General features: G+C 46.0%; 1 protein-coding gene across 3 annotated transcripts; it reads right to left on the reverse strand.

Moving 5' to 3' along the window:
* Positions 1 to 1,471: 1,471 nt before the first annotated feature.
* AMOTL2 (angiomotin like 2) lies at positions 1,472 to 21,361 on the reverse strand. 3 transcript variants are annotated; one of them, XM_083614928.1, is made up of 10 exons: positions 20,788 to 21,361; positions 17,113 to 17,952; positions 13,626 to 13,893; positions 10,096 to 10,240; positions 8,825 to 8,917; positions 7,031 to 7,326; positions 6,224 to 6,516; positions 5,310 to 5,509; positions 4,732 to 4,908; positions 1,472 to 3,693 (listed from the first exon to the last, which is right to left on the reverse strand). In XM_083614928.1, the coding sequence occupies exons 2-10, from the start codon at positions 17,859 to 17,861 to the stop codon at positions 3,635 to 3,637; spliced, it is 2,280 nt and encodes a 759-aa protein (XP_083471054.1). In that variant the 5' UTR covers positions 17,862 to 17,952; positions 20,788 to 21,361; the 3' UTR covers positions 1,472 to 3,634. The 3 variants fall into 3 exon arrangements, 2 of the variants coding, with proteins under 2 accessions (XP_083471054.1, XP_083471055.1); XM_083614929.1 differs by lacking the exon at positions 20,788 to 21,361 and adding an exon at positions 19,739 to 20,070; XR_014548494.1 differs by lacking the exons at positions 1,472 to 3,693; positions 4,732 to 4,908 and having other exon boundaries at positions 5,310 to 5,760; positions 5,811 to 6,516; positions 20,788 to 21,082.
* Positions 21,362 to 21,426: the final 65 nt, after the last annotated feature.

Raw genomic sequence — 21,426 nt, forward strand, 5'->3', positions numbered from 1 at the left:
TATTTTTAGTGAATAAAGAGATTTACTTTCATTATATTTTGTATAAAATAGTTTATATTACAGTATTACAAGAGGGAGGTATCACGTGCCTGGGGGAACCTGGAGATTTGCAGAAGTACTAAACCACCAACCCAACCCAACCTTACAGGAATCCATCTCACAAAGGCCGCTCATCATCTTGCAAGTCTTCTTCGCATTTTAGCTGTGCTCTCCCATCACCTAGTCCTGTGCAGATCTTGTCTGGCTGCTCATCTGCCTTTCGGCAGGAAGTGCTAAACTAATGAGTGCCAAGGAATTTTCCAGTGCTGTCTCTAAAAACTTCCAGTGAGTAAGACTGCCCAACCAGGTTGTTCCACCAATTTCTCAGACAGGAAGCTTCTTCTCATGCCCAAGTCGAATCCATCTTCCCTGCACTCCAGCTCATTGTTCTGTGATTTTTGTTACATTTCCTAAGTGGTGTTATAGGAAGGACAGAGAACCTGCAAAGACCAAAGGCTATGGTCAAGTCAGAGTTGAGGGACTCTTGACAGAGTGAAGTTTGGTAGGCTCAGTTCTTCATTAGCTCCACCTCATCTAGTGCAGGTTTAGTGCAACAGCAGGCAACAAGGAAATCATCATTTAAACTTTCCCACTACCCAAGCCAGGTACAGTGATGGTGTGATATATAAATTTGAAGTCTTAATCCAAAATTTCATGGTTAATGAGCCAAGGGATTCCCTTCTCCCCAAACATTTAATTGAATGTATTAATTTTGGCCCACTAAAGCCTACCCTAAAAAAGGTAGTGAAAACAAGACCACGGTTCCAAAAGACCCACAAGCAGACTGGGGTGAGCAAGGGCAATTCTATAATTGTGGAGCTGCCAACAAGAATAACTTTTTATGCATGCCTGCAGTCTGAATATGTTGCATGAGTAATGTTACCAACATGCTCACAGTGCATTCCAAAGAGCAAATGTAGCAAGCTGATTAGCGTGTTGGACCTGGAGACATAAATCCTTAGTGACCTTGGGCCAGTCACCTTCTCTCAGCGAAGCCTACTTCACAGGGATGTTGTGAGGGGGGGAAATGTGGAGGAGACGTATGCATAGATGCCACTGAGGTCCTTGGGCTAAGGAAGTAGGTCCTATACATGTCTATTCAGAAGTCCCATTAAGTTCAATGGAGCTTAATTCCAGGAAAGTGTATAGGCTACAAGTCCATACACTTACCTGGAACTGAATTCCATTGAACACAGCACAGACTTGCTTCAGAATAGAAATGTATATGATTAGGACTGCATTATGAACCACAGAGAGAGAAAGAGGAAGTAGCTTCTCAGGTAAATTCCACCCTCAAGCTGTTTATAGAGCTTTTATGAAGGAAGTTGTGGATTGCGCCCAGAAGACAACAGGGAAGCACGACAAGTGTTACAATGTGTGGATTTATTGCCCTTCCCCATCACAATGGCATAGAAAAGAAACAGTCTCGCAGTTTATTAGACAATATTTATTTATTATTAAAATATTGTTATACCAAGTGGAATGCTACAGCAATCTCGGTATAGGGCGGCATAATAAAACGGTCAGGTTTACGTTTAAATACTTAAGATAACTTAAAATGCACCCAAAATAAAGGGAAAAAAACACCCCTCACTGTCTTTGGCAGAAAAAAGTTCACAGCACAAAAATACTTAAAACAGGAATACCAATATTAATGCAAAATATATTAAGCTGTGTATCTTTCTCTCATAACTTTTTTGCTTTGTTTTTTTTTTTACTTTGTAAACAATGCACAATAACTGAACACCTTTTTACATACTTATATGAAGGGGGATTTTTTTTTATTAAAAAAAAATGCAGTTGTCCAGCAAATGCACACATTTAGCAGAGACAAAGGTGTGTGAAGGCAGAATCAAGAAAGCACCAAGGTTTGATGAATATTGCGACTGACTACTGCCAGAAGCCAGCTGTCAGTAGGCAGGGGAGTGTAAAAGGCTCCTGCATCTTACTGTAGATTCTGGAGTGGTTCTAGAGAAATGATATACCAGTAATCAGTCCTTGCCCAGAACTTTTTCTTAAAGGCACATTCGTGACACAAAGAATCTGCATATTCACTCGCATCATTCCCACAAATGCCCTTTTTCTCTTTTAGAAAACTACTACTAGCTGCTGGCCACATTCTCCACTTCATAAACACACAAGGCTCCAAGCACAAACCCCCACACACATACCGCACCATACTTCCCTCGCTCTCTTGAAATAGTTCCAATTCATTTCTAAATGATTTTCGCCTGCAAATCAGCATCGCTCAGATCAGTGAGAGGCCCAAACCATGATCCTGCTTTCAACCACATGGCATTCTCTGCTGATGGGAATGGCACCAGTTTTATACAAACTGGGGATCAGGGCCATTCATCCCAATACAGCTGTGCTGATCTATACCACATGGGATGCCTCTGCCTTAAAAAAAAGAAGACAACAGCTTGGAAACAGCAATCCAGGAACAGGAGCACTTGGCTTGTGGCTGCTGTTCAAACAAAGAGCAGGGAAATTCCAGTCTGAAGCATCATGGGAAATTGCTTCAAAGGAAATGGAATCTGAAGGACTCTGAAGGCGGATATTTAACTCTGGACAAACAGGATATGAAATGGAGGAAAAGAAAAAGCAAACACTGAAGAAATTCTGAAAACAAAACAAGGAGTGGGGGGGGGGGAACTAGTTTAAGTGATGTGGAGCAAAGAGAGAGATCAAGCAGATCCACTGCAGATATCATAAAGGGGACAGGAAAAGCCAAACAGAGGGGCGGTGGCTGAAATGTTGATTACTATTTGGGCTTGTTCTTATATAAGTTATTTACAAAAATAAAGACAGAGATGGGACCCATCTCCTCTATTCCTCTTTCCCCAGTACCTGTGACAGGCCATGTGCTACCCCCCAGGCAATGGGAACACACTGCTAGCAACCCCCAGTATCGGCAGCAGTCTTTCTGCCTGGGAGCTGAAGAGTGGACGAGAGGGGGGGAGTGGGGAGGGGAGAAGGTGCAAGGAATTCGTTCTAGCCACACCAAGCACCAGACAAACACTCTTTGCTTACAACAGCTTACACTTCAGGTCCAGGTACCTGCCAGGAGCCCAGTGATTCAGGAGTATCAACCCGTTTGGTGCCAAACCCCAGCATGCCCCCCCCCGCTGCTGCCCTGCACTCTGTTGGGCCATATCCAGGCAGCACGAGAGTCCCACCTGGCTTCGCCGTTTGCCTTCCCATCTCTTGGGAACGCCAGTGGCTAAGAAAGTCATGGAGCAGTTGCTTCCGTGCAAGGACTGGCCTCAATTGATGGTGCTGCAGCTGCTGCTGCTGCTCAGTCCACTGGTGGAAGGGAGAGACCTGCCTGGGCAACCGTGAAGGCTCACAACCCAGAGAGGCATGCTGCCGCCACAGCTTTGTGCCTGAAAAAATCAAAGGATCGGCGTGGGGTTTTCCTTCAAGTCCTTCTTGAAAAGTCTTTGCCCTGCACGCCACATGCCATCCTAATTCTCTGAAGGCTTCCTTCGGTCCTTGCTCTCTTGGTTTGTTACCGTCCCCTGATAAGGCAGCAATCTGCTAAGGAGTGGCAAGATCTGGTCATGTGCTCTGAGGATTCCCACTCCCCAGTTCCTCAGATGAGAATCTCCACCATGTCCGACAAGTCCACGGCTTTAGCAGCTGGCAAAATCTCTGCGAGGAAAAAGAAATACAGCCCATGTTATAACGCAAAGTGCTCTGCGGAGGAGTGCAAAGCTTTGCAAGGCAGCAGTGCAAACCATCAATGACCTCAGTGTGTCTTCTGTAGTCGAACCTTTTATCCTCATGACAGAAACTAAGGGGGTGAGGGAGGCTCAAGAGCCATCTATTGGAAAATAACTTGGCAAACAGGCAGCCCGCTGGGGGAAAAAACTTGATGGGCCAAGGCACTAAAACCTGCAGCTCTTGCCTCATGCTAATGAAACACATGTCACATTGACCTAACCATGGGCATCTGTCATTCATTCAACCCACATGTTGGAGGAGGCTGATCAAAACCAGCTCCTAGTATGAAGCTGATGCATGCTTAGGCACCTTCTCTTTGTAGGTTCAAGGCAGGGGATAAATATCTTGGGTTCACAGCTCTGGGTGTGGAAAGAGCCCCCCTCCCAACAGGTAGAGGTAAGTACCATCATCTCTGGAGGGTGGGATGGGTGGAGAGTAGGAGAAGGAAGACACTCAAGATTTCGCCTTCCTGTCTTGAATCCTCCTTCAGAACTTTTCCTCTCTATGCCAAGCTATTTCAACAATGGGAAGTTGGGGACATCTGGGCTTTATTGTGGAAAAGGGTCTCTAAGAGACTACTAAGGAATTTAGGGAGCTTTAATCAATGCAGCCTTTCCGCATAAGCCTTTGTTTAATCTCCCTTCTCTCCCCCCTCCAAACACACTGCCCCCCCACCACTTTCTGCTCCACCTGCTCCTAGAGGATAATCCTGTACCGCATTGCACGAAACTCATGATTAGTCACTATGGCAGGAATCTGGATCCTGGCATTTAGCCTGCTGAAAGCAGCTCTGTGTTCACCTCTTAGTTATGTGAACCTTGCCTGGCATCCCTGGTGGGGGGTGGGGAGGCAGTTCACAGGGTTTACTGCAAGCACAGCTATTAGCAGAGCCCATTAGGAGATTGGCAGGCACTAGGGTAGCCTCACAGCCGCACTCTGTAGGTTAGAGCAACCGCTGGCACTCACCTAGGGAATTTGCTGCACTGCCACTGCTGGCGCTGCTTTCAGGCTGGGGTTCATCACACTGAGTCCCCTCGGGTAAGCCTTCTGTCTGCGTACTCCCATCTTTGCTGCCGTGTTTGGCATGGAAGGCATGAGGGACACAAGCTGATGTGGTGGCTGCTTCTGCTGAGGCTTTGGGTGCTGGAGGAAGGAGAAAAGGAGCCCCCTTTAGATGAGCAAACACAATAGAAGTGAGAAGAGGTTCGCAAAAGTTGAGGAGCTTTCCAAGAACAAGCCCTTGTGTGTGGTTTTTTTGGGTTTTTTGGGAGGGGGGTCCTAGAACTGCATGCTAATACCCTCTTCTGCATTTTATCCAGAACATGAGCATGAGCAAGTGTCCAAGCTTTGCTTCCTGAAACAGACTCCTAAGCAGCATAATAACAAGTGGGTGCTAAAGAATGCCAATTCCATATAAAATATAGCTACCATCAAGTGTTTCATGGGAAGCTTAACAGGAGCTAGTAGAAAAAGCACCCTTGTATACATTCTAGATATAGACTCCCTCCCTACCTTTGTCTAGCATCAAGCAAAGCCTCTATTACCTGGACTCCCTCGGGAACCACTTTCGCTGACAGAGGCACCTGGCCAATACTGGGTACCAGAAGCGGCAAAGATGGCAGGAACAGATTTGGCAGGCCGCAGGGAGCCCTGGTTAGCCTTGCTAGGGTCCTTGCGAGAGCGCTGCTGTAAGACTTTGATGACAGCATCCTTCTCGAGTATTTGCGCATGAAGTACTTTTAACCTGGGAAGTGAGAGGGGGGAAACACAATGTGAGGAAAAAGGCGGGATGACATCAGAATATGCAGGAAGCATTCTTTCTGAAGCATCTGAAGATGAACCCTGTGGGATCAGACCAAAGGAAGCCAATCTATTTCAGCATCCTGGCCCATCCAGAGGCCTATGGAAAATTCAGAAGCAGGACAGGTGCTCTAAACCCTGCTGTTGTATTTTGTGGTTCTTGTTTTTAATCTGCAAGCTGCCTTGAAAGACAGGGTAGAAATATATATATATATATATATATATATATATATATATATATATATATATATATATATATATGATAATAATTGTTTCCCCAGCAACTGACATTCTGAGGCATGCAGATCCTGAAAGTAGCATGCAGCCATTAGCACTCCTAACAATGGAGAAGAACATAAAAAGATCTCTCCTGGATCAGACCAGAAGCCTTTCTAGGCCTTCGGACTCTAGTTCTCCTGCAGCTCAATGGAGATTTCCCTCCAAGCCCTGTCTCTGTTTTTCCTGCTGTTGACTAGTTAAGGGACTTCTCAGAGGCACCAGGAGCACAAGCTTCCCTCTGGCATGTTTTTTTCAGGATGTAAGCAAAGAAGCCATTTTTTCAAGGCATGCAGTGCACCAAAGGGACCAATCATTCCCTTTGCATTGGGACCAGAGCAGTGGACGAGTAACCCTGTATGCCATCTCACGCAGGACTAACCTGTTCTCCATCTCCTGATGTTTGTGGTTTGCCAGCAGCAGGTCCTCGTCAAAGCTGCTGTTGGGCGAGTGGCGCGGGGAGTGGTTGATGATGGTGGTGTCCCGCTGTGCGGCCGCCGTGGCAGCAGCATCCATGGCAAACTGCCTCATGGTGCACTCTTCCAGGTACTTTTGCTCCCACTTGGTCATATCAGCCTCCAGGGCCAAGATCTTCTCTTCTCTTTCTCTCAGCTGCTCAGAGAGCACGTGGGGGTTCAGCTCGGGTGATGCTCCACTAGGGGCTCCCATCTGTCTCTAGATCATCAGTGAGGAAGAGAGGCCCAAGTGAGTCTGCATTCTGGGCTACTGGTGGAAACAGCCTATTAACACACCTACAATAATGTGTTTGGTGTTGGGAATGACCCTGAATTAACAGTGCAAACCCAAATGTGTCCACTCGGAAGTTAAGTTCCATTCACGCCACTGGGATTTATTTCCAGGTTATTGTGTATACAACCGTAACCCAAACAACTTTTGAGAATTTGGGCACTTTTAGTTTTAAAGCAATCCACATCAATTAATCGTATTATTTGTAATATTAATCTCTTCAGGATGTGGCTCCAATTTTGCCACCTGAGGCTTCAGGACCCCCAATGTTATTGGGTTGGAGATGCCACTGTTCTAATATTTTATAAGCATTTCCTTTCAAGTTATGCAAAAGTGAAATTGATGGGCATCTTTCAAGGGGAAGAAATAGGATTGCAACTCTTCAGAAATGACTAAATAGCCCCAATTTGGAAGCACAGGGTTGCTCGGCCTTCCTTCTCACCTGCTGAGCCCGCAGCATCTTCAGCTCCTGCTCCAACCGAGTGCGGAGACGCAGTTCCAGCTGCTCGCGTTTTTCACAGGCAGCTTGGAGCTGGCCCAGTGCCTGCTGCAGCCTCTCCACTTTTTCCACATACGCCCGTTTCTTCCTCAGCTCGTCCTCTGTTTTGGCGGCCCGAGCCTGGGCACTGCTCAGAGCCTGTTCCAGCAGCTCTGCCCGCCGGCGTTGGTCATCGTTCGCGCTGTGCAACCGTGCAACCTCCTGCTCTAGCTTCTCCCTTTCCTGCTGGTGCTCATAATCTGGGAGGAAACATGAGGAAAAGGCAAGGTCGTTACAACCAATCCATGGACATCATTGGGGGAGCGGGGAGGGGGGAGGCAACACAGCCAAAAACCAACCACACAGTATCAACCAATAACTTTTAGCCACCACAAACTAAACCAGCCATTCAACAAGTCAAGAGAAATGGGTGTTGCCTCCATTCTTAGTAGCCATTGACCTTTAACTTGTTTAATTATTCCATGGGGTTGGGGGGGGGAGAGGTTACATTGGACCTGTGCCCAGGAAGCTGACTGACACTATGGGGCAGGGGAGTGTACCAATTTGTGCCAAGATGCTCTCTCTTATACTATGGATCCTAGGTATCAATGCCCTGATTTAGGTGTTCCCACACTGTTCATTTTCCATGATATGATCATGATGGGGGCACCATGCACATTTCCCACAATGAACAAAAGGAAAAACCTGTGGGAACTTGGCACAGTCATCTGAAAAGCTTCAGTTATTGTTATAATTAACTGTATTTGTAGTCACTTTCCTCACAAAAGCGAATTGCACGAAAACCAATGTATATACATGCCTAAAATAAATACTACTTAAGTGTTTGCAGTTTTATACCGTGCATGTCTGGACTGGCTACAGAGCTGCCTCCCTCATACCTTACCAGGAACCAGGAGGAACAGAGCTCTGGCAGTTCCTGCATCAGTTCCTGCAATCCCTTCCCCTCACTCTCATAACTCTGAGCAAGGGAGCGTCTTCCCAGACCACAAGAAGTGGGGTCGATATAAAGCTGAATCGATACAAGCGAAGGACTGGGGCTTGGTCCATAATTTAGTTTCAACAATGAAGAGCCACTAACAAAGAGGCCATTGGGGTATATCCCTTTTTACTGCAGCCCTAACAAACTTATGAGGGAGTAAGTTACTTCTGAGTCATTGTGTACAGGGGATCTTGCTTAAGAATATCAGTTTTGCATTTACAAGGCCAGGAAGAAAGATCTGCTTCTGAGAGGGAGCAGGAGAAATCTTCAAGGACGGAAGGCATTTCCTTAAGTTGGATATTGAAAACTTAAGAACAAGTACTATCCCCATCCCTTGGCAACTATCTCTCCTTTTTCAAAAAATTCAGAACAATAGCAGGAGAGAGAGGGAAAGGGAGAGAGAGAATGAACAAGTTGGGCCCAGGACTCTCAACAGAGGGAGTGTAGCTTGTGTGCTGGAACAGCCGTAACAGCCACTGGAATGCAAAGAATCCAGGTCACACTGATGGCTGTGGTGATTAATGCCTCTAGTTTAAGTGCCAAGAACAGCTTAGCGCTCTCTGGGGAATGGCAAAAAGCTTCCAAGAGAGGATACGCCTCCTCTTCAATCTTAAAGGAACCTTTACTTTTCCTCCCTTCCCAACCCATTCACAGGAAAGCATCAGGAATAAGGACCACAGTGTTAAAAAACAAACAAACCCAGCCCAACTAGGTTAGAGCTACAGTCACAACAGCAGAAGCCTTTTGAAGAGACTTACTTTGGGCAATAAGTTTTGCCATAGTCCCTTGGTTCCCTTCTTGGTTTTCCTGTGCCCGGCTGGCCAGCTGCTTGTTTGCAGATTCCAGCCTCTCTGTGGCAAAATGAAAGAAAATAAATAAATCAGGATTTAATTTATTTCATACAGAGGTTCGTGGAGTAATAGGAAGGAGTGGTATAACCTGTCAAGTGATGGCAGTCTGCTACCAATATGTGGTCCTCCAGTTGTTGTTGGACTCCAACTCCTATCAGTCCCAGGAAGCATAGCCAATGGTCAGGAAATATGGGAATTGTAGTCCAACAGCAATCTGAAGGGCCACAAGTTTCCCATTCCTGTTACAGACAGTAATGGCAGGGTTGCATGGCTACTAGCAATGACGCTTTGATGGATCAGAAAATCTTTGCTATATATATTTAAAGTAGAACCAGCAACACTTTTAATTCAAAGCCTTGGGACACTCTTACCACATTTTTTGCTTTGTTAGGTTTCTTTATTATATTTTTCTTCTAGTGCCAGGGTATAGAAACTTAGGGGGAGATATTCAACATTAATTATACTAAGAGCATGCCCACAGAAATATATTGATAAGTAATGCAAGTCCATTTATTTCAGGAGGTCTACTCCAGAGCATGATTAATGTCTGATATTACCCAAGGTATTTAATTTTTATTATTATGTGGCTTCCAGGGTCTGCCAAGCTAAACAATGCAGGTTGGAAAGTTTTCCAAACAATGGTTTGGAGGACTGGATAAGCCATGGGCTTGCACGCTCCTCAGCTCTCATGTGCACAGCTTCCCTCTTTATTGTCAGCTCATAGCTAAACAGATTCCCATAGGCATACACACTGCAAAATCACAACTGGGAGCCCACAATTTAACAGACAAGATAGAGAAGTCACATGCAAGAGGAGGAGGAAATGTACAGGTCTGTAGCTCATTCACAATTATATGAATTGAGTCAGGGCCTCTGGTGAGCAGACATGCAATTCAACTGCCTGCCTAAGGAGTTTGTTTTAAAGCAGGAGTGGCTAAACTGTGACACTCCAGATATTGCCAGACTCTGAGGCTTTATCAGTCTCAGTCAGAATGGGCAATGGACAGGCATGATGCGAGTTGTAGTACAACACCTGAAGGTCCACAGATTCCCCCATCTCTGTTTTAAAGGTATACAGGATTGGAAGCTTCAGTCATGCATGCATCTTTCTTATAACAAAAATTTCCTCTACACAGATATTGGGAGCAAGGTATACTAGGCCATCTCTGTCATCTTACCTCTCAGATCTCGGTTGAAGTCCTGCAACCGCCGCATCTCTCCATCCTTCTTGTTCCTCATTGCCTTCTCCAATGCCTCTCTCTTAGAAGATGCCTTCATTAGGTTTTCATAGTCTTCTGAAATTCGCTGAATCTCTGTTTCCAGCTAAAGAAGACAGCAAAGAGACTTTAGTTAAAATGAATAGTCTGTATGAGAAGATATATGAATGCCCCTTAATGATAACTGCTCAAGATATGTACTTTGCACACTGAATGGGAATATAGGCAACCATCTCTTAATAACTGGAACTTGGGTTCTGAATATGGATTTGAATTTTGTAGGCTGCTTTGATTCATGAAACAAATAGGCTCAGAAGGCGAAGCACAGGAAAAGCATGAAAAAATGGCAAGGCATGAATAAAATGTAAGATGCAATATACAGGGAGACGTTGCTTACTATGTACCTGTCCCAAGATGCTGTTTCTGAGCAAAACCTTGTCCTTTTGTTGCCAGATTGGTTGTTAATAATACTGCTCCATTACAGCAGTATTTTGCATGTGAATGTATACAAGCAATTAATGGAAAAATATTTACTTTTAAAAAGTTGAGACTTTTGAATTTGGAGTAAATGGACACCCTCACTAAATACAAATTCCAGGATTTAATGAGGCAACTCAAGGCCATTAAAATTGTTTCAAAGCAGTTTAAAGTTTGTATGGGACACTTAATTTCATGTATGACACACACACACACACACACACACACACACACACACACTTGCCTTCTCACCCAGATGTGCAACTAAAATACCAGCCCAAAAAGCTCTCAATGTTTCTGGATTCCACTCCAAGATAAATCAAACAAGCCAGTGTGCAATTCGGATTTCCTAAAACGCTTGTGCCCCATGCTCTGCCGCTTTGCTCAGCTATCTAGCATAAGCTGGGGCTTGAGCTCTCAGCAGTTAACAGGGCTTGGCGCTTATTTTGAAAACAAGCAATAAAATTCACCCTATCACCCTCCCTCTGTTTCTCCCAGAGAGGCTATCAGTGCTAGACAAATCCAAATGGTGCTTGTATATTCTGCACTCTTTCCTTTCCTTTCCTTTTCTCTTTCCTCACCCCTACCCAAGTACCAGCTGGCAGGGTCCTGACATCCAATTATGTGTTCCATTTTTACCCCTTTCCTTTGCAGGCTTGGCACATTCCCTCTGCATCCCCACCTCTGTAGCCCTGGCACGTGCCCCTTACAGTCCCCAAATAACTAGCTAGTTCAAAAGGGAGCAGTCTCACCCTTGGCTGAAGCTGGGACACAACAGGCCTCTCCTTGTGCGCCTTTGCACAAAAGGCTTTCTGTGACTCGCCTTAGTGCAGACCCCAACAGGGAGGGCTTGATAGGGAGAGGGCACAACTGCTAATAGAGGTGGTGAATGGACTCTTTTCTATGTACTCAACAACTGCTGCAGATTAAGACCTGTTGTGTGCTGTGGTGCTTGTGCTCCACAGCTGCTTAATGGGGGGGGGGTGATTAAACAAAATTAAGGGAGATGTATTTTCACGACAGCTGTTCTGGGGGACAAAAGACAAGAGTCAAAGGATTTCAGGAAATGCTCCTGAAGACAAGGCTGGGGTTGTGAGGCATTTTCTAGGGAGCATCAGGACTGCTCCCAGCCACAATGTCTGGTTCATAATGCCTGGATATACACTTTCACTACAGCATACCCTCCAACATTTCTCTGATGAAAATAGGGATGTCCCATTCCATAATAATTTTACTATTTATACCCCAGACACTCTTACTGGGTTGCTTTCAACATATATAAAAACAACAAAACATTTTAAAAAAAACTTCCCTATGCAGGATTGCCTTCAGACAGCAATGAAAATAAGGACATCCTACCATACCCTCCAACATTTCTCCAATGAAAATAGGGACGTCCTAAGGAAAAGCAGGACATTCTTGGATCAAATCAGAAACCGGAACGGCTTCTCTAAATCAGGGACATCCCTGGAAAACAGGGACAGCTGGAGGGTCTGCTACATCAAGGGGACCAGTTTGAGGCCCATACTCCCTTTTAGGAAACCTTTGAGAGCCACATGCCTTTGACGGCAGGACCAGAGTCAAAATTGGGCTAAGCAACAAATGTAAATTTTAGCTTTGTACAGTAGACTAGAAACAAACCCATGGTTCTATCATGCATCCATGCAAGCAAGTAAGTAAGCAGGATGCGTTATCAGAGTTCCAAGGAACTTTCCAACCAAGCAAAAACACCTGGGGGGCGTGTAGAACAGGACTAGTAAAGTGTATAAACGGGGAGAGTTCCAAGGGCCACATGTGGCCCCCCGGCCCACACTTATGGGCCAGAGCTTGTTGACATGACTACCTTCCTTAAAAACTGAGCCAGTTCTCTGCAGCTAGTCCTAAAATCATACTGGGAGATACAAGCCAGCTCACTAGCCCTATTGGAGAGGAGAAACACTAAGAAAAAAATCCAACTTTAACATTCCTGGTTCTTTCAACACAGTATGCAAAGAAAGCAACTTTAGCTGTGAACCTTTCCTACAGTTTAAAAGCAACCCTCCTACCATAGCTCCCCTACAAAAACTGGTGCCCTCCAGACCTTCTTTGCTTCAATTTTGCATACTGAGTATGTATGTCGAGGATATAAAATTATTCCATTGGTTTTAGGCTTCAAAGAAATTACATTCGTCTGTTTTAATTGTGGACGAAAACCTATGTGCTTATGCTCTGTAATTTTATGTGATATATTGTCCCCTTTCCTATAGCTCCTGCTTGGATTTTTTTAATAAATAAAATATCCAGCATCCTGAGTTGCTTCTTCTCTCTTTTTTCTGGTTTGCTACAGTTCCCAGCATCCTCAGCCAGCATGGCTGATGGTAATAGATGCTGCACCTCTGGGAGGAGTCATTGTGGGGAAGGCATGTTTGCAGTCTTGCTACCAGCTATGTCAACTTAGAAGAGAGGCAGTCAAGAAGTGGCTTTAAGGAATCCATTTCTTATGTCAAACAATGGATTTAACCTCTAGAACAGCAGCTGCGACTCTTTCTCAGTCCATCATGGGCAACCTCTCAGAGGTTACAGGTCGGTGGTGAGTAGGGCCAGAGACAATAGTGGGTGGAGCAAAGAATGCAATTGTTACCTTTGTATAGTGGGCTACATTCCACTCATACAAGACCAGAGGCTTCCACAAACGCCCCCATCCTCCTTTCCACCCTCCATCCAGACAAGCAAGCAGCAGCATCACCACTCAAGGCTACATTCCAGCTAAGCAAATATACCAGATGAGAGAGCACCACAGACCCGGTGAACAGTACAGCCAGACAACACTTGGAAGACCAAGATGGCCGCATCAGACCCTGCCCCTTGGGCCGGACGTTCCTCACCCCAGCTCTTGCACCTTGAGGAGCAATTGTCAGGTGTGGAGTATCTTGCCTGGAATAGATGCAACCCATAAGGGGGTCTGCATCTCTTGCAAGTGCTTTGGGTCGAGTGAGCTCCTCAGAAAACAACAGCTACTATGCCTGCTCTTTTACCTTCTGTATGCAGCTGGCTTTTTCGCCGTAGTTTTCCACTTCCCTCCGCAGCATCTCGTTTTCCCTGCGGAGCTTCTCGTTCTCTCTCAGCAACGTCTCGTTGTCCATCAACACGGCTTTCATTTGGGACAAGTGGCTACTGGCAGAAGCAGCCTGGGCTGACATAAGAGCCTCCATCCCGGCAGGAGTGAGAGACCCCAGAGGACTATGGCACAGGGCAGCCTGTTGGTGGGGCAGGTAGGCTTGGGGCATCTGGGCCTGCATCACTCTATAAAGAAAGCAGAGATGAAGGAATTAAAGGCAAGCACCTTGGGCAAGAAGGCCTGAGCACTGATTTTTGCAGCAGTACTGTGCAAACCCTAGTTCCAAGCAGGTACCTAATGCACTCAAATGAACAGCCCAAAATACTACGCCTCAAGGATACGGCAACTTGAACTTATTGCTTTAAAACCTAATGGTACAGGGACTTTTCACATTGACTTTTCACTAACAGTATAATCCTATACATGTTCAGTCAGCGAAAAATCCATGAGGCTTCCTCCCAAGCTCAGCAATTCAACTAAATTCTTGCTAACACAATGGGATTTCCACCCGCCTTCCTGTGTGCACCCTGAACCATCATCCTGTCTGCACCCTGGAGGAGAACTTTCCAATTCACAAGGAGAAATGTCACAATACCGCTACACTGAATACCACTCCAAGCATCTGGGGAAGCAAGCCAGATTGTTTTAGACTCCTATTGTATTCCCTCATAAATTACTCTTCCCACTTCCCCACCCAGGGTTATAGGAGGCACATCAGCGAATTATTATAGGCAGAAAAGATTCTTGAAGACCTCCCAATTTATTTTTTTGAGAAAGACACAGCCCCTATTTCATAAGACATGGACTCCATGGCATCAGTCAGTGCCAACCACTGATTTAAAAAATGTAAATTTTCACTGGCCAAGTTTGACTGTGAAGGAAAGTGAGGGTCAATCAGCATAGTTAAGAGGAGGATAAGAACCGGGGTAAAGAGGAGTCCATGTTTAAAGCCATAATATTTTCGCAACCATTGCATCCTTACAAGCTACTCCTTCCCAGACTCCCTGTGTTTGTAGAGCAAACATGATCTCACTCATCATTTGGCACATGTTTAAAACACAGAGGAGTACAGAATTGTGTTGAAAGAAGCAGCCACTCACCACAAACTTTTACAGCTCCTGGCATTAAAGAAACCAGTATTTTGATTCACAATGGAATATATATTGCACAATCCATAAAGGAGAATGTGCCAGTTTGAAAAATTTGTATACATTAAGATTAATTTATTATTCTGCAGATTTGATTGATAATTCTGTGGCAGCTAAGATTACTACTGAAGTTACTTGTACCTGGATGCTAAATGCATTTACTTAGGCTACAATCCTAAACACGTTAGAGGAAAACCCACTGAACACAGTAAATATGCATAATATCATGTTGTCAGAGAAGTAAGCTAATTTATGTCAATGGGTGAGCGTCAATTGTGACGGTATATACCTATGGTTACTCAAAAGCAAGCCCCACTGAATCCAATAGGGCTTACCCTGATTAAGCTACAGTCCTCTCCATAATTATTTTGAAGTATGGGGAGGACTGCAGCTTAATCTGGGTATGTTCAAATGGTCAATAAAAACAAATTTTGTGAACTTGTTTAAATGCTCATTATCTGGGTGCAATAATCAAGTATGGCCTGAGAATATGAAATGGGCAATTTAGTAAATCTAGAAGAATCCATGATATGCACAAGCCTGACTTTTTTTTTTAAAGGGGTTGCTCACAACTCAAACATCTGCAGAAGGACAGCTTGAAATTCTTAGAATTCAAATGGCCACTTTCCTGGGGCCTGAATGGGAAGGTGTTGTCCAAGAATATATGATTTCATCTGACTGAGGCTTATTCAGACATTCTTGTGAAGTGATCTTGGAGCAAGCAAGAATAAATGCACCTTCCTCTCAGCATGTAGCCACCACCCTCTCCTTTTGTTCCCCTGGAAAGAGGCTTATTTCCTGTCTCCAACATTATCTCTTCCTGTCAGCATTCACTACCATTTGCCTCACAGAAAGCAAGCCATGGTTCTGTTCCCAGTCCCCACCCCATGCTTCTATAAAGGGGCTGGCTTTAGCCAGCAAGTCACAAACTGTGGCAGGCAGCTGTGAAGCCAGCTATAAATGTCCTAAGACATCAATAGAAATAGAATATTCCTGAGCAAGTAAGTCTTTCATAAGACAACTTCAGAATGATGTACAATGCCGAAGATCAACCTTCAGCATACTCATATAGTATGGCAGTGCAACTCACAATCTTGGAAGGGCAATGGCATGTTAATGAGATAGGATAAGTCCCCCATTTTCATTTTTGTTCAATTTTTTATTGATTTTCCAAAATATTTTTTAAACAAACATAAATCTCAACCATATTTAAACCAAACTTAGTAACATTGTTAAGTAACTTCCTCGTATCCCCCTGGTTGAATTTCAGTGTATATCATTTTAACAGTTTTCCAAAACTAGTCCCCCATTTTCAAGGCAGGGCAGACTTTGGTCACACTCATCACTTACCACCCTCTAACCAGAAAAGGTTTTGCAAAGAACCACATGCAGTTTCTGCTAAGCAGAACATTGTTGCTCTCCTTTCCCACCTTGCTTACATGTGTCCTAGATTTAATCTCGCACATGCCATCTTCCTAAATATGAAGCTGTACATGGTACAGGAAGAAAAGCAACTCTTTGACTCCTCCCCATCATTTTGTGCATGACTTGATTGGCTAATGGTGAAGCCCTGACCCGCCCTATCCCAAAACAAAGCCATGTGAACTTTGAGCCTTTTCACTTAGTTGCTTCATAGCTGAGGCTAAAAGTCAATGAAGCAACCTTCTTCTCTTTTGTAGGGTGCTTAGTTCCTTCAAATATTTCTATAACCTGCAGCTTCTTTGCTTTCCTGGGACAATGTGCATCTTTAGGCAAATGTCCATCTCTTTTTGCTTTGCTATCTTTCTACATTCACTAGTACCTCCTTTAGGTATAGGGTGGTATATAAATTCAATCAATCAATCAATCAATCAGAACCAAACATTCAAGCCCACAAAGGAAGGTGGTTTCCACAATTAAAGGTAAATATGGAAAAACAACAGCACTGGAAGCTAGTTTATACCTCTCAAGCTGATCAGGTACACAAATTTCTGAGTCTGTTATCTCCCATCTACCACATCCCACTTCCATTCATTACATTTCAAAATCACTTCCATTCTTGGAAAAAGGGAACTTACTTTCCAACCAAAGGAACCGGAACAACCAATCAGTTCTCCTCAAGCACCTTCCGAACACTTGCCAATCATGAATTTCCACCCTTGTGTCAACTGCATGACTAACCCAGTCCACCACCTAAGTCTTTGTGGAATCATCCCATCTTTCACCAACATCTGAAACACATGAGGGTGTGTAAAGAGCAACAGTGTGATTGGTTACCTGATTTCAGGATGCTGAAATGCTGGGCCTTCTCTGAAGTGATGCCTGGGGTCTGGGAGGTAACCCCCTGGCGCCTCCTGTGAAGGGATGACATAGGGGTATTCTGGAGGAGGCCCTCGAGATTCTGGTGCCTCAGAGGGCTTCCCTCTAGGGACAGAGAGATGGTGGTGCCTAGAGAGCTGAGGGTAGCTGTGAGAGGAGCTCATGTGGTTCTGAGCTTTGGCTCCGTTCCTCTCAAGTGACATCTGCAGGAGCCGTTCACTGAGCGACCTCACATGCCCGTGCTTCAGCTCCTTCAGCGACTCGTCCTGGTGTGGGCTGCTGGCATCCGAGGTGTAGGCCCTGCGTTGCCCGCCTTCAGCGTGTGCCCCGAGCGCGGCAACCCCAACCTGCTGCCCTCGTTGCGAGGCGTAATACTGAGAATGCGCTTTCGCCTCCTCGTAGGTGGGTAGCTCCTCTCCCTTGTGCTGAGGCTGGTAGAGGTGGTACATATTATTCTCCAGGTAGAAGTGGTCGCCATGGTGCTCCTGGCCCTGTGGCTCCTGCCGTGTGGACTGCTGGACCATCTGGCTCTCCTCCTGGGTGAGGCTCTCAAGGGAGGACCGTGGGCTGCCACCGCTTCCTCCTCCACGCAAGGCCTGCTGCTGTATTGCCAGGAGAGTGCGGTTCTCTGTGAGGTTGCCATACCTCAGCTGCTCCTGGATGAGGCGGTGAAGGACAGTCCCAGAGGAATCCTCAGCTGTCCTCATTCTCAGCTAAACTGGCTGCCCACAAGCGCTTTCCAAAGGTACAGAAGATACTATCCCCGGAATCTAACAGTGACGGCCCAGCCAAATGATCCTAAAAGTGAAGAGAGCAAGAGTCAGTAGGGATAGAAAGCACTGCTCGGTTGAGTCTGCAGGAAGAAACCCTTCCAGTTTTCCATCTTGAGATTTAAGGGACTAGGACCTGGTTTTTAAAAAGGTCACATGCCCCTCATGCTAACAGGGTTGTTGTGAGGATGAAATCACATATCTTTACATGTTTCTTGGAGAAAAGCTGGGATGCCAGCGTGATAAACATTAACTAGTTGTTTGTTTTAATTGCTCATTTATATCTGATATGTGTCTTTCAGAATTCTTGGGGTAAATGCCATAAATAAATGTGTCTCAAATAGGGCTTTCTTCCATCTGTTCTTGGGCTTGTAGCCCTGAACTCCTTTGTAGGACAGCAATCTATTGAAGATCCTGTGCATCTCCATTCAGAAGAAAGTCTGCTTTCAATGGGACTTTCTCCCAAGTAAGGATGCAGAGTATCACAGCTAAACTGTGGGGAATGAACAAAGTGATGTGCTCTTTTCAAATCTAGTTTTTCCTAACAACAACCTTGTTAAGCAGGCCAGGAGCAAAGAAGCATGATTGACTCAGTAAGCATCAGCCAACAAGTTACAATAGTAATCTAGAAGTTGCAGGCTGCATTGGTTCTATAACAGTTCTCAAGGTCATATTTCAGAATGGCAAAGAAGGTCAAGTATCATGTATAAGGTGTTCCCAGAAGGCTCATTCCTATTTAGGCAAGTCTGTTACCTGTTTAACAATCATCCTACCATTAGCAATATCCTGAAAAGAGACCATCTACTAAACTGTCTGCAGAAAATCTTTCATCGGTGAGGAGTCACAAGTCACTCAACCAACACACAAATATTTTACTCAATGCCAGAATGAAAATCAGAGCATGAAAATGGTCTCTGGGTAAATTCCAGTTAAACATTTGTTTCCTTTAAATGAGAACAGAAACCTCACAAAGAAGGTATTGTCAGTGCTGCAGAACAGCCAGTAGTTGCAGTTGCTACAGGGTGGCTCCACAGCTGGAAACCAACCCATGTCCTCTAACTTACCTTCTGATGCACAGAGACTGACTCCGGCCAAGGAAAGGCACTCTGCACACGACCAAAGGCATTAGCGTAAGCAATATTTTAAAATTGCATGGTGCCGATGGCTCTACTACCAGGGTCACAGAAAGGGCAAAGCCAATTCCAATGAAAGCATGCTCTAGTTTACCTTAGTAAGCTATTTGGGAAACAAGGTCCTGTAAGGGAAGTGGGGAGAGGGAAAACGAACAGGAGATGGCTAATTCTGTTCACCCACCCTTCCATCCTGTAATGCCATTCTGCAATGCTATATTAAGTCCTTGTACTGTAAAGAGTTGAGATTAATTGCATAGGTGAACCCTATCCCAAATTAATAACCAAATGGAGAAAAAGAGGGGGTATTAACAAGTAATTTTTGCAGATTAATTGAATTGCAAAATTTTAACAACCAGACATTATTGGGTATTTCTGTAGCACATTGAATAGGACAAGCTGCTTCATGGTTTTTAATTGCACTCATTTTATGAGCTCCATAACTATTTTCCAGGCAAGGGGGCTTAACGAAGGGAATAAATATTTCTACTGCACTTTGCAGTGTATAAAGTCTGAGACACCATTATCTTGATGCTAAATTCCAGAAAGGGTCAAACATGCCAGAAGTACTTTTTTTTGCAGCAAATGTTAGCTTATTTCTTTTTTAAGGAGAGTTCACTCCTTAAAAGGTGAACAATAAACGACGGAGCAATCCAGGCATGTCCATCGGAAGTTAAGACTCACCGAGCTCAATGGAGCTTAGTCCTAGGAATGGGCGCACAGCTTTTAGCCTCAGGCTGCAATCCTATGCACGCTTCCCCGGCACTGCTTTGCTAGGCTGCTCGTCTTTAAGTGCCACCAGCCTCTGAGTGCTTCCTTATCTTAACTATCTGCGACAAATTCTCCGCTCCCGTGGAAAAAATGCAAAAAGTCTCCCTAAGCAGCGGCAGCCAAGGCCAGGATCCCGCCGCGCCCCCACCCGTCGCCGTCCTTCCAGCCCAAATGCATGTAATGGGGAGCGATCGCCCGAAGCGCACTCAGCAGATTGCCATCTGCGCAGTATTTCGAGTTTCCCCTGCCTCGCTGCCCGCTCTTTGTTTTCCAAATAGTTCTGCCCTGACATCATCGGGGTTTGGATTGCAATTAACATTCCTGCGAAGTGAGAGCGAGAGCTCCGGGCTCCGGGAAGCAGCGGCCAGCGGCAGGCCAGACAAAGCCAAGGCGGCCGCGCGCGAGAGGGATGCCCCTAGCAGCACCTGCCCGCCCAGCCCACGCGCGCCCCCCAGCCCCAAGCAGCAGCACCCTGGTCCCACCCACGCCTGGAAACGTTACCTGCCCGCGCACGAGAGATTCGGGCAAGGCGAACAGAGAATGAAGACAACCTAGGAAAAGTCTGGGGAGATTTTTTTCTCTCTTTTTTTGGTGGGGGGAGAGGACACCAGAAGGAGGCAAGGAGCTGAAGGGAGACGCACCTCCAGATCAAAATTTAGGAGGGAAAGACAGAAAATTTGTCCAAGGCAAAGCAAACAGGGCAATCGCTTTGGAGGTCTCTCTCTCTCCCCCCCCCCCCCGTTTTATAGCAAGAGTTCGGGTTTGGGATGGTTTGATCTCCCACCAGTGTGTCACCAGGTAGTCGCCACGGTGAGAGCCGACTCCAAATGCGGGAAAAGTTGGCCGCTGCTTGGCGGTCTCCAGCTATGCCGAAGGACATATGTCACACAACCATTCTCAATGTCTCTCTCTCTCGCGCGCTCCCCTTGCTTGCAGTCGCTCCCGCGTGGCGCGGAACTTACCGGACCATCGCAGCCCCACAATAGCTTCGGGCTAAACTGCGGGCTCGGTTCGGACCCGCTCTTAGCGCCGGGCAGGAAGCGAGGGCTCAACCCCAGCAAATGTCCGGCTCCGCGGCTTGCGCGCTCCTCCTGGCTTCAGCGCCTGAGTGAGCCGAGGGGGTGCATGTAAAGCCCCGCGCAGCGCCTGCCTGCGTCCGCCCCTGCTGGAAGGAAGGCAAACTGAGCGCACAGCCTGCCTCCGCCAGCTGTAATGAGAGCCGGGGAGGCTGGGCCGCGCGAAGAGGCTGCTGCTGCTATGCCAGGAATGCGAGAGCGCCAGGTCCGCCTCCCCCCACTCCGCGATCAAAAGCTGCTCGCTGCAAAGAGAGGCTTGTCGAGGCGGCTCGGCAGCCTGTTCGCTCCCGTGGTTGCGATTAACGCCGGAGCCCGGGAGGGGGCGCGACGCTGCGTCCCCACTAGCCGTGCAGCCCAGTCGGCGCGCGCCGCGGAATAATAGCCTGACGCCTCGCTGTGCGCAGGAAGGAGGCCACGAATGCGCTGGAAATGTGCATTTGCTAACTATTCTAAATTGGCTGAGGGGCACGCAGATATTAGGTCGGACTCCAGAGTGTAAAACTCGCCTAACTTCCCCAGTGCCTC

The sequence above is a fragment of the Podarcis filfolensis genome (genome assembly GCF_964270895.1).
Source record: "Podarcis filfolensis genome assembly, chromosome: 5".
In the NCBI taxonomy this organism is placed as follows: Eukaryota; Metazoa; Chordata; class Lepidosauria; order Squamata; family Lacertidae; genus Podarcis; species Podarcis filfolensis.

What these genes read in the sequence shown, in the direction of transcription:
- AMOTL2 (XM_083614928.1), bottom strand. Translation starts at nt 17,861, where the DNA reads ATGAGGACAGCTGAGGATTCCTCTGGGACTGTCCTTCACCGCCTCATC. An exon ending in CTTCAACCGAGATCTGAGAG is followed by an intron (nt 8,918 to 10,095) that starts GTAAGATGACAG and finishes ATTTTGCCACAG; the next exon opens with AGAGGCTGGAATCTGCAAAC. An exon ending in TGGTTCCCGAGGGAGTCCAG is followed by an intron (nt 4,909 to 5,309) that starts GTAATAGAGGCT and finishes TCCTTCCTCCAG; the next exon opens with CACCCAAAGCCTCAGCAGAA.